The 13879-nt window shown below is 37.0% G+C and overlaps 1 protein-coding gene across 2 annotated transcripts in view; it reads left to right on the forward strand.

The window, feature by feature from the left end:
* The window catches only part of FBXO38 (F-box protein 38), a 54175-nt gene that overhangs the window by 8845 nt on the left and 31451 nt on the right, over positions 1 to 13879 (forward strand). For both annotated transcript variants that reach the window (XM_081091841.1, XM_081091842.1), the window contains exons 3-8: positions 1759 to 1892; positions 6466 to 6629; positions 6836 to 7001; positions 10465 to 10602; positions 11839 to 11976; positions 13603 to 13696. In XM_081091841.1, the coding sequence (XP_080947967.1) occupies positions 1759 to 1892; positions 6466 to 6629; positions 6836 to 7001; positions 10465 to 10602; positions 11839 to 11976; positions 13603 to 13696 (834 nt within the window). The remainder of the gene's footprint in view (positions 1 to 1758; positions 1893 to 6465; positions 6630 to 6835; positions 7002 to 10464; positions 10603 to 11838; positions 11977 to 13602; positions 13697 to 13879) is intronic.

Consider the following 13879-nt stretch of genomic DNA (forward strand, 5'->3'; position numbering starts at 1 on the left):
GCTTCCTTAAAAGAAACCTAATCTTTGTTGTGTGTGCCATGTTAAACACATCTTTTCTAAAATGTATTTGATCTGCCTTTTGAACTCCAGCCCATTGACTATGCATCTGTGAAGAAAAAATAACATTTCTTTTTCTGAGGGCAAATGTGATATAAGATAAACTTCGTGTGATTACTGATCTATTTGTATTTAAAGGGAGTATAATATTAACTGAGGCAAATACTTTGCATAACAGTGATTTGGGGGAAAATGTTTTAGTGGCAAAACTAAACTCAATATTTTTCATTGTTTGTAAAATGTGTAGTTATATAGTTTCTGAAAATTTTGCGTACCTTTAAGTTATGGAGGCTGTAAATTAAGTTAGCAGTAATACTTTTTTTTTTTTTGGTAGAGAAAATGATTTGATTTGATTCTCTTTATTTAAATAGTTTTAAAGGGGAAGGGAGAGGAGCCAGAGGTAGGAAAAAAATGGAGTAGAGAAATATTCATCAGGCATACTTGGACTTTTCTTTTAGAATTAGCTTAATTTTTAGGATTTAGACTCAGACCCAGCTGTGTTGACATCTTCTCTTCCTCCCTCTTACCTGGCTGTTGACTTTTTGCAGGTTTTTTCTGAGCCAATTCACCACTTGCAAAGTGGAATAATTATAGCACCTACTTTATCAGTGAGGATTCTAGCAGGAAACAAGATACACTCAGCTGGAATTTGAAGATAATTTAATGAAGGGACTATTTTGAGAGTGTGGGTAGGGGTAGGGTTAAAGGAATCAATGAGGGATGTTGAAGAATTCAGGTAGGGGACTAGCAATGCAGAAAGCCTTTACCTGGACTTGACATTGGCCAAAGTCAACTGACATTGGCCAAGAGGTAGGGAACACAGCAGAGCAGAGAAGGAAAGAAAAGATGGGGGAGGGCTGTGTGGCAAACATTGAACAGCCTACCTTGCAAAGTTGTGAAACAATGATTTCCGTCTGTGACATGATACCATCTCCATAAAGGGCAGCTTGTATGTTTTTTAAAAAATTAATCTAAGTGTGCATGGAAGGGTGTTGAAAAAGAATATTTTCTGATCTTTCAAAACATGTTGGTATTACTGGAAACAGCAAAATAAAGGTTAATTGAACAGTTTCAAGAAGGAAAATATAACGAGGTTGGAAAAGAGGAAATTGCAATTCAGATAAAGTGTTCTCACTTAATGTTTATGAAATACTTTTATCAAAGTGTGTGATCTAAAAGGTAGAAGATCTAGGGAAAATTATATACTATAAACTTACTGTACCTATCTGAGAAAATAGAGTTTCTTGGGGTGTTGAGGGAGCAGAGAGGAATTTTTTAGACGCTACAGAAAATGGATCTAGAAAAGCTATAAAATAATATTGGGCATGCTCAAAATGATCAGTGCTCTCATCTTCCTTGCATTCTCTTAACACCATGTTTTGAAATGCGTTGAGGTTTTTTTCTTCCTACTTTTTTTTTGGAGATTCTTTTGTCCTTAAAAACTTAAAAGAAGAAAGGCAGGTTCTATTAAATACCCTTTGGAGGAAGCTCAATACCTTTTTATTTGGATACTTGAGTATTTGCTGACTTACCTGTTTTTAGTAAAAAGCCATATATGTCTATTAATCTTAAAACCCTATGAATATTCCGAAGGTCTTATTTCATTTGAGGGGTAGGAGAATGGAAGAAGGAAAAAATCACCCATCAGGGAGAGGAAGTCCTTATACACTTGATAAATATGAGTTTCTTTTTCTCACAAAGGTACCTCCCTCTGCAGGATATCATGTGTATGGAATGTCTTTCCCGGAAGCTAAAGGAAGCAGTGACCCTGTACCTGAGAGTTGTGAGGGTTGTGGATCTCTGTGCTGGGCGCTGGTGGGAATACATGCCAAGTGGTAAGTGGATTTAACCTGAAAACTAGCATTAATTATGTTTCCATCAAAGGTAACTTGTCATCAAATCTTGTTGTCTTGAGATAGGCAATTGGAATCATCTTGTAAGTAGGGAGGCAGGGTTTTAGCTAAATTATTAAGGTTAGGTTAGTTTGATAAAATACATTTTGCCTGGCCCTGGCTGGTTTGTGTCAATGGACAGAGCCTCGGCCTGTGGACTGAGGGGTCCTGGGTTTGATTCCAGTCAAGGGCACATGCCTGGGTTGAGGCTCGATCCCTAGTAGGCAGCTGATCAATGATTCTCTCTCATCATTGATGTTTCTCTCTCTCTCTCTCTCTCTCTCTCTCTCTCTCTCTCTCTCTCCCCCCTCCCTTCCTCTCTGAAATCAATAAAAATCTATTTAAAAAGAGTACATTTTGCCTGATGCTTTCCTGTTCTAATGGTCTGTTGTTTTCATTTCCTATTCTTTAAAGGAACTATATCAGCCTAATCCACAAATACATGATTAGAAAATACTTACTGAGCCCTTTATTACCTAATTATATGCCTATCACATTAGATAAAGTGTCCTTTATTTTACAATGCAGTTTTTCATGTTTTCCTATACTCCTTCATGGTGCCCTGTGGTTAAAAAAATATTTACAAATATTTGTAAAGCTGCTCTAGTAGGCCACAGAGATTGCACTTCTGGAACTTGAATTTCTTTAGCACTTTTAAAAGGCCTATGCTAGGTCTTGGGTATTTTCAAATAAGGCATTGGCCTTGCAGGTAAAGAACTCAAAGTTAGTAGCCTAACCACAACAAACGGACCTCAGATAAAGAGACCCTGAGAAAAGAAAGTTGAGCCTGGCCAGTGTGGCTCAGTGGTTGACCATGGACCTTTGAACCAGAAGGTCATTCCTGGTTGGGGCACATACCCAGTTGTGGGCTTGATCCCCAGTGTGGGGCATGCAGGAGGCAGTCGATCAATGAGTCTCATCATTGGTGTCTCTCTCTCTCTCTCTCTCTCTCTCTCTCTCTCTCTCTCTCTCTCTCTCTCCCTTCCTCTTTGAAATCAATAAAAATATATTTTTTTTAAAAAGTTGATGACTTTATTTAAGCAGAACATATCTGAAAGGGAAGAATTAAAATTAAGGGCCAATCAGGATTTTTCCCCCCCCAGTTAACATCAATCCATGAATTAGTGCCCTTTGGTTACTGTGTTTAGCAATTTAAAATTTTTAACCACCTTTCATCAAAGTATCCAGATCCTGATATTTTGAAAATGTGATGGGGCTGGGTATAGGGGAGCCTTTAAGGGTATGTGAAGAGCTGAGAAGATAATTGTCTTATTCTGTTCTATTATGTGGCATGGGACAGATTACCTCTGGATCACTGGAATATTATACAGCTTGGGCAACCATATCCTTTCCAGAGGGTCTTCAGTCACCTGGTAACTCTTACGGGTTGGCCAGAGTTAGTTAACAATAGTATATACCTTTTTGCTAAGCAAAGACTGAGGCTAGAACAGTTGTCTTTAAATACTTGAAAGAAACCAAAGCATTCATCTTACTTGAAGAGTGATCATTTGTAACAGGAAAGAAATTAGGGCAATGTGAAAATGACTGCCATTCCTTATATTAGATTTACTTTAATGGAGGTTAGGCCAGCAGGAATTCTGGAGATGAGATCAATACACTATATAAAAAGCAGCATAGGAGAACTCCCATTTTAAACAGTTTAGAAGAATTTGTATGTACATTGCTGGCTTCTTTCAGACTGGGGTAAAACCTGTGAACACAAGGCTTCCATCGCTGCAAAAAATATAAAAAGAGAGTCAAAGCAGCAAACAGTCTCTAGTCTAGAATAAGATCTCACTAATTCTTGTTAATGCCACCCTGGCCTGTCTCTGAGTTTGAGCCCTGATTCTCTCTATAATAATGCTAACTAAGGTTTTTATATAGTACTCATGATTTACATATGCAAGCTCTTTGAATTCTCACACCATCTCTAAAGAAGGTGGAACTTTACCCACATTTTAGTGAGAGGCAGCATGTACTGTACCATTAAAGAGAATGGACATTGCCAGTGGTCAGATTTAGTTTTGAATTTGGGCTCTGCCACATGGTAGCTTTTAAATTCAAGCTAATTTTTTACATTTGTAAATGGGGTGATAACCTTTTTCATTGGGTTGTGAGAATAGATGAGAAAACATGTAAACTGGTGAGCACATTGAATGTCAATAAAGGTTACTATCTATAATAATAAAAGCATAATATGCTAATTAGGCTGGACATCCTTCTGGACAAAGCTGGGGCTGCTAGGGAAGCCCGGGTCCCGGTTGCCAGAGGGAAGCTGGTGCCAGCAGCCAGAGGAAGGAAGGCCTACTCTTGCACGAATTTTGTGCATCAGTCCTCTAGTACGGGATAATAATGTGAATTGTTATAATTAGAAAGACCAAGACATTTCTTAGATCCTTTCTTACTCTAGTTTTGTGATGCTAAAGTTACCATATCATTCGAACTAGCCCTGTACAAATAGCACAACTTTTGAAAACTTTAGTATGTAAGACATAGTGATTTGGGGTTTCATTTTTTTTAAAAAATATATTTTTTTATTGATTTCAGAGAGGAAGGGAGAGGGAAAGAGAGATAGAAACATCAATGATGAGAGAGAATCATTGATTGGCTGCCTCCTGCTTGCCCCCCTATTGGGGATTGAGCCTGCAACCCGGGCATGTGCCCTTGACTGGAATCGAACCTGGGACCCTTCAGTCTGCATGCCGATGCTCTATCCACTAAGCCAAATTGGCCAGGGCCATTTTTATTCTTGAGAGTTACTATTTTTATCATTAGTGAGCAGACAGTTGGCTCTCTGACAGCCTACATTAAAAATAAAAGCCCCAGGTTGTCAAATAAAAAAAATGACAACAACCAGCACAATAGCTGTCTGGTATGAATGCCCTGTCTTGAACCATAATAGAGTTGCATTTTTTAAAAATATATTTTTATTGATTTCAGAGAGGAAGGGAGAAGGAGAGAGATAAAAACATCAATGATGAGAAAGAATCATTGATTGGCTGCCTCCTACATGCCCCCTACTGGGGATCAAGCCCACAACCTGGGTATGTGCCCTGACCAGGAATTGAACCATGACCTTCTGGTTCATAGGTCAATGCTCAACCACTGAGCCACACCAGCCAGGCAAGAGTTGCATCTTACTGGTCATGTCACATAATAAAGTTGCATCTGATTGGTTATTTATTGGTAGCAAAAATCCTTATATACATTATAGGCACCTTATCTTTTTAAAAATTTTTGTCTTTATCGTTGATAGTATTACATATTATAGATGTTCTTCCTTTGCTCCTCCATTGCCCCCCTCCACCAGGTATCCAGTTCCCCTGCCCTTGCCCCAGGCCTTCACCACCCTATTACATATAAGTTCTTTGGTTAATCTCTTTCTGCCACCCTCACCCCTTCCATCTGAGATTTCTTAGTTTGTTCCATGTTCCCATGCCTCTGTTTCTATTTTATTTATCAATTTATATTCTTCATTATGGTGTATAAAAATGCCATCGATTTCTGGATGTTGATTTTATAGCCTGTTCCATTGCCGAATTCATTTGTTAAATCCAGTAGTTTTTTGGTGGAGTCTTTAGGGTTTTCTGTATACAATAGCATGTTATCTGCAAAAAGGATAGGTAATTAGGCCCTGGCTGGATGGCTCGGTTGGAACATCTTTCTGATACACCAAGTTTATAGGTTCAATCCCTGATCAGGGCACACATAAGAATCATCCAATGAATGCATAAAAAAGTAGAATAAAAAATTGATTTCTCTCCTCCCTCTCCCCCCCCCCCTAAATTCAATAAAAAAATTTTAAGGGTAGGTGATTACTATTATTATTATTATTTTTGTAAGTCAATCAAATCATATCTTTTGTTTTGGTCAGATCTGCAAAAAAATATTTTTTTTGGTGTGCTGCAGAATTTTAGGAATTACTTTATATGTGTCATGAAATGAGAAAGGTTGAAAATTGCTGGTGTAAAATGTCTAGGGAGTGCCCCAGCCAGTGTGGGTCAGTTGGTTGGGCATCATCCCTTGCACCTGTCAGTTTGATTTGGTTTGATTTGGGATCAGAGAGATTCCAGGTCAGGACACATGCCCAGGTTGTGTACTGGATCCCAGTAGGGAGCATTGCAGGAGGCAGGCCATCGATGTTTCGCTCTCACATTGGTGTTCTCTCTCTCTCTCTCTCTCTCTCTCTCTCTCTCCATTTCTCTCTCTAAAAATCAATAATAAAAATAAAATCTTTATTAAAAATAAATAAAATGTCTAAGGAGTGATAGATAAACACTAGACAGAGTAGTTATTAGGACTAAAAGAACCTAGGTTGGGATGGGATTTAGGTGAGAACCGAGCTTTCTGAAGATGAAGATCTTTCTTACCTTACTCATTTTTTTTGGTTGCAGGGTCTGTGGACCCCTTGAGGTTTTATGTACCAGAGAGTACTTTTTGGGGAGGAGGAAAGTGCCTAGTAAATGCTGACAGACAGAAAAATGAACTAGGCTCTAAATATCTTTGAACTTCTCAGGCTTCACAGATTCCAGTTTTCTGACACTATTGAAGAAGATGCCAGACGTCGAACAGCTATATGGCCTTCACCCTAGATACCTTGAGAGGCGGAGGGTGCGTGGCCATGAAGCTTTTAGCATTCCAGGTGTTCTGGAAGCTTTGCAGGCATGCCCAAACTTAGTGGTAAGTGCCTCTAGTTGAACATTTAACATCAACTAATTGATGAAATAAATAAAAATAATGATAACCCATGTTCACTCACATGTAAATTTCATCCATAGCAAACTTTTTAAGTTCCATTGCATGCTTAACATCTTATAATACAGAAATAGAAGCTTTGGGTGCTAAATTAAAAGCTTTCTTATGCTTGCTTTGGCATTATTTTCTAGGGTGTGGAGACTTCTCATTTGGAATTGGTAGAATCCATTTGGACGTATATGCCTCATGTTCATATTTTGGGGAAGTTTCGGAATCGTAATGGAGCATTTCCAATTCCTCCTGAAAATAAACTGAAAATTCCTATAGGAGCAAAAATTCAAACTTTGCATTTAGTTGGTGAGTACATGTTTCTCGGGTCACTTGTGACTCCTTGAAATGCCACGTTAGTTGAATATTCATTGAAAGGAAATAGGCAGAATTTTAGAAATGTCTTTGTTGATTGATGGTAGCAAAGATATGCTTATGAGATTCGTATAAAAATTTCCCACTAAAAAGCCTGGGATGGGGGACGAGAGAAATACTGCTTCACAACCACTCTATTTCCTTTTTGAAGATAGTTTGAGTAGTTTTGAAAGTTGTTGGTTTTTTTGTTTGTTTGTTTGTTTGTTTCAATGAACCAGAATCCTGCCATTGTTATCTAACATCTACCTCTTGATTCTAGCTCAACCCTCTAGAGCAGAGTCCTCCAGTGTAACTTACTGTGATGATGGAAATGTCCTATACTTGTACTATCCCATATGGTACCCACTGTGGCTAGTGAGACAGGAACTGATTGTTTTTTAATGGTAATTTATCAAATAGCCACATGTAGCTATTTTTATATAATAAAAATCTTCATTATAGCTCTTAGGTTACTCGTATCTTCTCCAAGCAGAAAGTGCCCCTGTATTCTTCAACCCAGAGTCATTGGAAAACTCTACCACTTCTCTGTTTCCCTGAGAAATGGGGAAGAGATGGTCTTTTCCAGAGTCATCTTATTTGTAATGATCACAGTGTGTAGCCTCTGTCTAAATATTCCCTGGTACTATATCCCAATAATTTCAACCTAAGTAAATGAATTGGTAGAATCCATTTGGATGTATTTTCTCTAATTTGTTGTCTTTGGCTTAGATTGCTGAAGGGGATTTTTATTACTCCTGCTACTATAGTCTGACATTTAAAATTCATTTATTAAATATTTTACCTAAAATATACATATTGAGTATCTGCTGTATTTCAAGCATTATTCTAGGTATTTTGGGATGGTCCTGAACTAGAAATTTCTGAAACTGGGTCAGGTGGGGAAGGGAGAGCAGCAGGGATGATAAGAGTAAGTCTTAAGCCGAAACCGGTTTGGCTCAGTGGATGGAGCGTCGGCCTGCGGACTGAAAGGTCCCAGGTTCGATTCCGGTCAAGGGCATGTACCTGGGTTGCGGGCACATCCCCAGTGGGGGATGTGCAGGAGGCAGCTGATCGATGTTTCTCTCTCATCGATGTTTCTAACTCTCTATCTCTCTCCCTTCCTCTCTGTAAAAAATCAATAAAATATATTAAAAAAAAAAAAAAAAAGAGTAAATCTTAAATAAGACTTATGTGCACAATTATGGAGGAGGAGCAAAGCTCTCCAGCATCCCTTCATTGACAAGATCCAAGGAGTGGTTCTGTTTAAGGACTTGAATATCTAGTTTGAAATTGGGTTTTTAGATAGCATTATAATATCTGAAGTTAAAATATAGGCCCTGCACATAGACTGTATTTTTATATCTTTATGTTTTCTATGATTCCTGTCACCGTTCATTGCAAAAAAAATATGTACTTGGTAAGTTGAAATGCATTAAATAACTTGATTAATTCAGCAGCTTAACACTGTAATGGTGATACAAATGTGGGTAGTAAATTAATGAACGTGCTGGGGAAGACAGGTAATAGTCTTTGTGTATAGAATGGATTTGGGGCAAATGTAGATTGGGCATATGATGTCTCATCTGCATCTGTCTCACCCTTGGTACCTTGGGTTTCCTAATCAGAACTACCATCATCATGGTAGATATATTTTTGAATTTTGCATCTTGAGTCTCAATCTGTACTTTACTTCCTCTGTTTTTTTTTTTTCCTTTGGTCTCATCCTCAATTTTACTTCCCATCTGTTGCCATCCAATGTGTATGCATCATTCAAAGTTAAGTTAACCATGCTTATTTGGAAGTACCAGGTTAAGAAGTTATCAATACAGTAGAATTTAGCTTTCTGTAGAATTTAGCTTTTAAAGAACCAGTCATTCAAATACTCTAATATTGCTTTCTCTAGTTACCATTGCTAGCAGGGCTTCTACTGACTCAAATTTAAAAGTTGCATTAAGCTGGTTTAGCCAGCTGCTGCTTATGAAATACCGTAACCCTGGACCCTTGGATATCTCTCAGAACCTGTGTCACTTCCTTGGCTATTCTGTAGCCTGCAGTGTTTAGACCAGGGGTGGGCAAACTTTTTGATTCGAGGGCCACAGTGGGTTCTTAAACTGGACCGGAGGGCCGGAACAAAAGCACAGATGGAGTGTTTGTGTGAACTAATATAAATTCAAAGTAAACATCATTGCATAAAAGGGTACAGTCTTTTTTTTTTATTTTTTATTTTTTTAGTTTTATTCATTTCAAATGGGCCGTAGTTTGCCCATGGCTGGTTTAGACTCTCAAGCAAGTTCTGGATCTGCTTCCTTCCATTTAGAATGTACAAGTTACCTGTCTTCTTTCTTCCATATTTCCTGACTTTTCCTCCCACCATAAATCCCCACCCCTTTCTTCCAGACATGGTCCTCTGTGATTTCTAGCTTTAAGCCACTCATGGATCAGAAGGGCAAAGTAACTTTATCAATTTGAAATACTATATAATAAAAGCCTAATATGCTAAATGTCCAACTGGTTGTTGGACCAGTTGCTATGACGCGCACTGACCACCAGGGGGCAGACGCTCTGACTGGTTGGTTAGCTTGATGCTGGGGTCCGGCTGAACTGGACTGAGCTAGATGATTGGGACTGACAGGCTGGACATGCCCTGGAGCCCTCCTGCGGGCCCTTCCCGGCCCCAATTGTGCACCGCTGGGGTCCCTCCCTCGGCCTGGCCTGCTCCCTCTCGCAATCCAGGACCCCCCCAGGGCATGTCCACAGGACAGGCCAAGGGACCCCCACTGGTGCACGAATCCATGTACCAGGCCTCTAGTATTAAAATAAATGACTGATAGGTCTCTCACTTTCTTAGCATCATGCTGACTGGCTCCTACCACACATCTACAGATCCTTAAGATTCATACATTTGTAAGAAGAGCTTTAATCTCCGTGTCTGATATCAGTCAGAAACCAGGATTTTTAAAGCCAGCTAGCCTGCATTTGTGCTGAGAAATTTAGTTTGCCCACTGGCAGGATAGTGGACACTGGTAGTGAAATAGTAATTTTGTATATTGTTTCTGTATCTTCTTACTTTTGCTATCAGTAACCTATATTTATATTATATCCACTGGGCAAATGTATCCTGGAAGGGTTGTGGTGTTATGAGAAAGACTTATGTGTATAACATAAAATCCTATCTTCCCATGTGCTTTTACTCAAGAAATAACAAAGTACCTTGTCTATTTATGGTTTGTTTACATTGTTCTTTACAAGACTGTTTTAAGTGAGCCAAAGTTGATAGATTTTAATGGGGTAATTTGTTCTGAATAAAATATCCATGAAGTATATGTTATCAACTTGAAAATAGACTCGAACTTAGATACAGAATACAGAGTTTCTTGGTGATTTTCTTGTTTGTTCTTTTTTTACATATATGTTTTAGGGGTGAATGTTCCTGAAATTCCTTGTATCCCAATGTTAAGGCACCTTTATATGAAGTGGGTAAGACTCACTAAGCCACAGCCATTCAAAGACTTTCTTTGCATCAGCTTGCGAACTTTCGTCATGAGGAACTGTGCAGGTAATGGGACATAGTCATGGTGGAGTTACTAGTACACATATGCTATTCTAAAAATAACCTAAAGCAAACTCCATAGCTACATTCATAAACAAAATTATATTTTGCTACTACTATAGTATGTGTTTTGTAACTTACCTTGTGAAGATAAATACACTTTTTGTTTGAAGACAGTAGATACATGATTTGTGTCTGACCCTTAGCAAAAAAAAGGTGTCACTATGTCTCTAAGTATTTCTTATAGGCACTTTCACACTTTTTTATAGGATTGTTCTAATAGATATCTGTTTGCTTTCTTTGTCTTTGGTCACTTTTTTTGGATTGTTTTAACAGATTTCTGTTTGCTTTCTTTGTCTTTGGTCACCTAATCATTCTGCATGTAAATAGTTGATCTAATGTACTTTAAAGCATAAAACACTGCTTTTATGATACTGCTTTTAGTTCAGAAACCTTCAGTGTCTCTGTTTCCCGAGCGTGTCAAGTGCAAACTATTGTGCTTTAAATTTTACAATAACCAGGGCCCTTCTTGATATCCTTGATTTTTGATTCCTTCCCAAGATACACATTCTTTTATAGTCAGGTCTGCCTACATACTGTCTACAACAATACCACCTTCACCTCAGTGTCTTTCCTTATGCTGTATATCCTGAGTTACAAACTTCCTTCCTCCTCTTTACTTGTATACATCCTTCAAGTTCTGCCTCTTTCTGCTTCCCTTTCTATTCTATTTCTTTCTTTTTTTAAATATAGTATAGAAGATCTTATTTTTGTACTTGATATGTCCTGCCTTTTTATATTTTTATAATTTTTCATGTTAGTTTTATCTCCATGCTAGTTGCAAGCTCTTCGATAGGACCATATCTTTTATGATCTTCCATAACACTTAATACAACAATCATTACCTAGAGATATGTTTAAGTGATTGTGCTATTTACTTGAGTGAAGGATCAAATTTTCAAATTGGCTTTCCCCCCCCTTAGTTATTTTGAGCTCAAAACTATTAAGACTTCACGGAATTTATTTTTAAAAAAACCCAAAACCTATGCAATATTCTTGACAAATCCTAAGTATATGGTTAACAGGCCAATACTTACATTCTAATAAGTTTAAATGGCAAAGAGCCAACTACTTGGATCTCATTTTCCAACATAGAATTTATGTTATTTCAACTGCTGACTTGAAAATTTGTCTTTAGGGCTGTTTATATAATTCATTAAATTTTGTTTTTCTTTTTCCCAGGTCCTACAAACTCCTTGAAATATGTCCCTTTAGTAACAGGCCTGGCCTCTGCCCGAAACTTGGAACACTTAGAAATGGTTCGAGTTCCTTTCCTTGGAGGTCTTATCCAACATGTAGTTGAAGACAGTTGGAGATCAGGTATTTGTTTTTCTTTAGTTACTAAATATTTTAAAAATCAATTTTTAAAGATCATTAAGATATTACTTACTTCTCTTTTGAGTCTTTTCAAAAGAAAATGCTTGTCAGTAATGGCACTTTCTGTCTGGTGTATTTCATAGAGACTAAGTAACCATGAGCACAAGCTAGTATTCATTTCCATTTTATGCAATGTTAAACCTTCTTAAATAGAGTGATAAGGCATGTTTTCTGGCTTGTTAATACTTATATTTAGTTAATACATCTGTTATATTCAGATTGTTTCTGAGAAATGTTAACAAGGATGTCTAATGCTCTTTGGTTTTAAGAGATGTTTTTTGACTTGGATACCAGAACAACTCAGGTATTAATAACATAACTATATTTAATAGTATATAAAATGTTTTCATGTTTATGACTTGGATATAGACCCATCCATTAGATTATGGCTTTTAAAAAAATGAACATTTTATTCTTTAGGTCACATTAATTATATTTTAAATCATGATATGTAATAGAACCCTCTCCATTTTAATCACATCTAATTGAAACAGAAATACCAAAAAGTTTAGCTAGCTAGATAATACTTGAGAACTGAAAATCTAACTTTGGATATTCAAAGTATAAATCAGGTAGGGAATCTTGTTTCTGCCAAGGGCCATTTAGATATTTATAACATCATTTGAGAGCCATACAAAATTATCAACTTAAAGATTATCCTTCTATATTTGGTCAAACATTTAATTAACTCACCCCTAATGCCTTGGCAGGGCCAGACCAGATGTTCCCCACCTTTGGTATAAATGGAAAATCATCAAGTATCATTGGTTACAAATAAACATTATCACTAATAGTAATGACAATAATACTTCAAATCCAACAGAAATGCATACAGTATTCACCAAGAGAGTGTTTAAAATTGTTTATAGTAACATTCATAAAAGCTCCAACATGGAAGCAACCCAAATCCCTATTTAGCAATAGCATGGAAAATTAAAATGTAACATATTCTTGCAATGGAATACTGTGCAACAATGAGAATGAACAAAGTAATGCTACAGGCAACAATATGGATGAATCTCATAAACAAAATGTTTAATAAAAAAAGCCAGACACAAAAGTATGCATACTGTGTAGCCTTATTTATAAGAAGTTCAAAACAAATCAGTCTTTTGTGAAATTCATTTAGCTATGTACATTAATAATTTGTATATTTTTCCCCTCTGTATTTACAAGTCAGAAACATAGCCAAAACCAGTTAAAGATAAAGTAGTGTTGATCTTATTTCTTATAAATATATTGGAGGTTCAAACTTTAGCCCGAAAATGCTAGGATTCCTTACTTACAATTCCCTCATGAGCTTCTGGCTTTCTGAAAATTCTTACTTAAAATTTAAATAATTTGGACTAATTTTCAGACGCCATCAGAATGTCTTTTCAGAGTGACAGTATCAGTTTTCACCTTAGGAGATAACTAATAGTCCTAATTGATCTTGAGATACTCATTTGAATAGAAAAACAAACTTAGATTTTAAAAAAGTTATCATTTAAAGTGAGAATAAATGCTTTACTAAAAGTACTGTGGTCAAATGAAATGTCTTATGTCTTGTTCCTTTTCTTTGTTAACCAGGTGGTTTTAGAAATTTGCACACCATTGTTTTGGGAGCTTGCAAAAATGCTCTTGAAGTAGACCTTGGTTACCTCATTATCACTGCTGCTCGTAGGTATGTTTCCTCTTCACTTGTGTCTTGTCTTATAAGTATATGTATTTTCCTGTTTTACAAAAATTTGGGGGAATATGTGTGAAAAGTTTGATCATGCCTTGTTCAGAGTTCAAATACACTGGAGTTGTTTAAATAGCAGCAGGGTTATCATGTAGTGGCAGTCCTATGTTATAATTGATGACC

Source organism: Myotis nattereri (genome assembly GCF_964212035.1).
Source record: "Myotis nattereri genome assembly, chromosome: 5".
Lineage (NCBI taxonomy): Eukaryota > Metazoa > Chordata > Mammalia > Chiroptera > Vespertilionidae > Myotis > Myotis nattereri.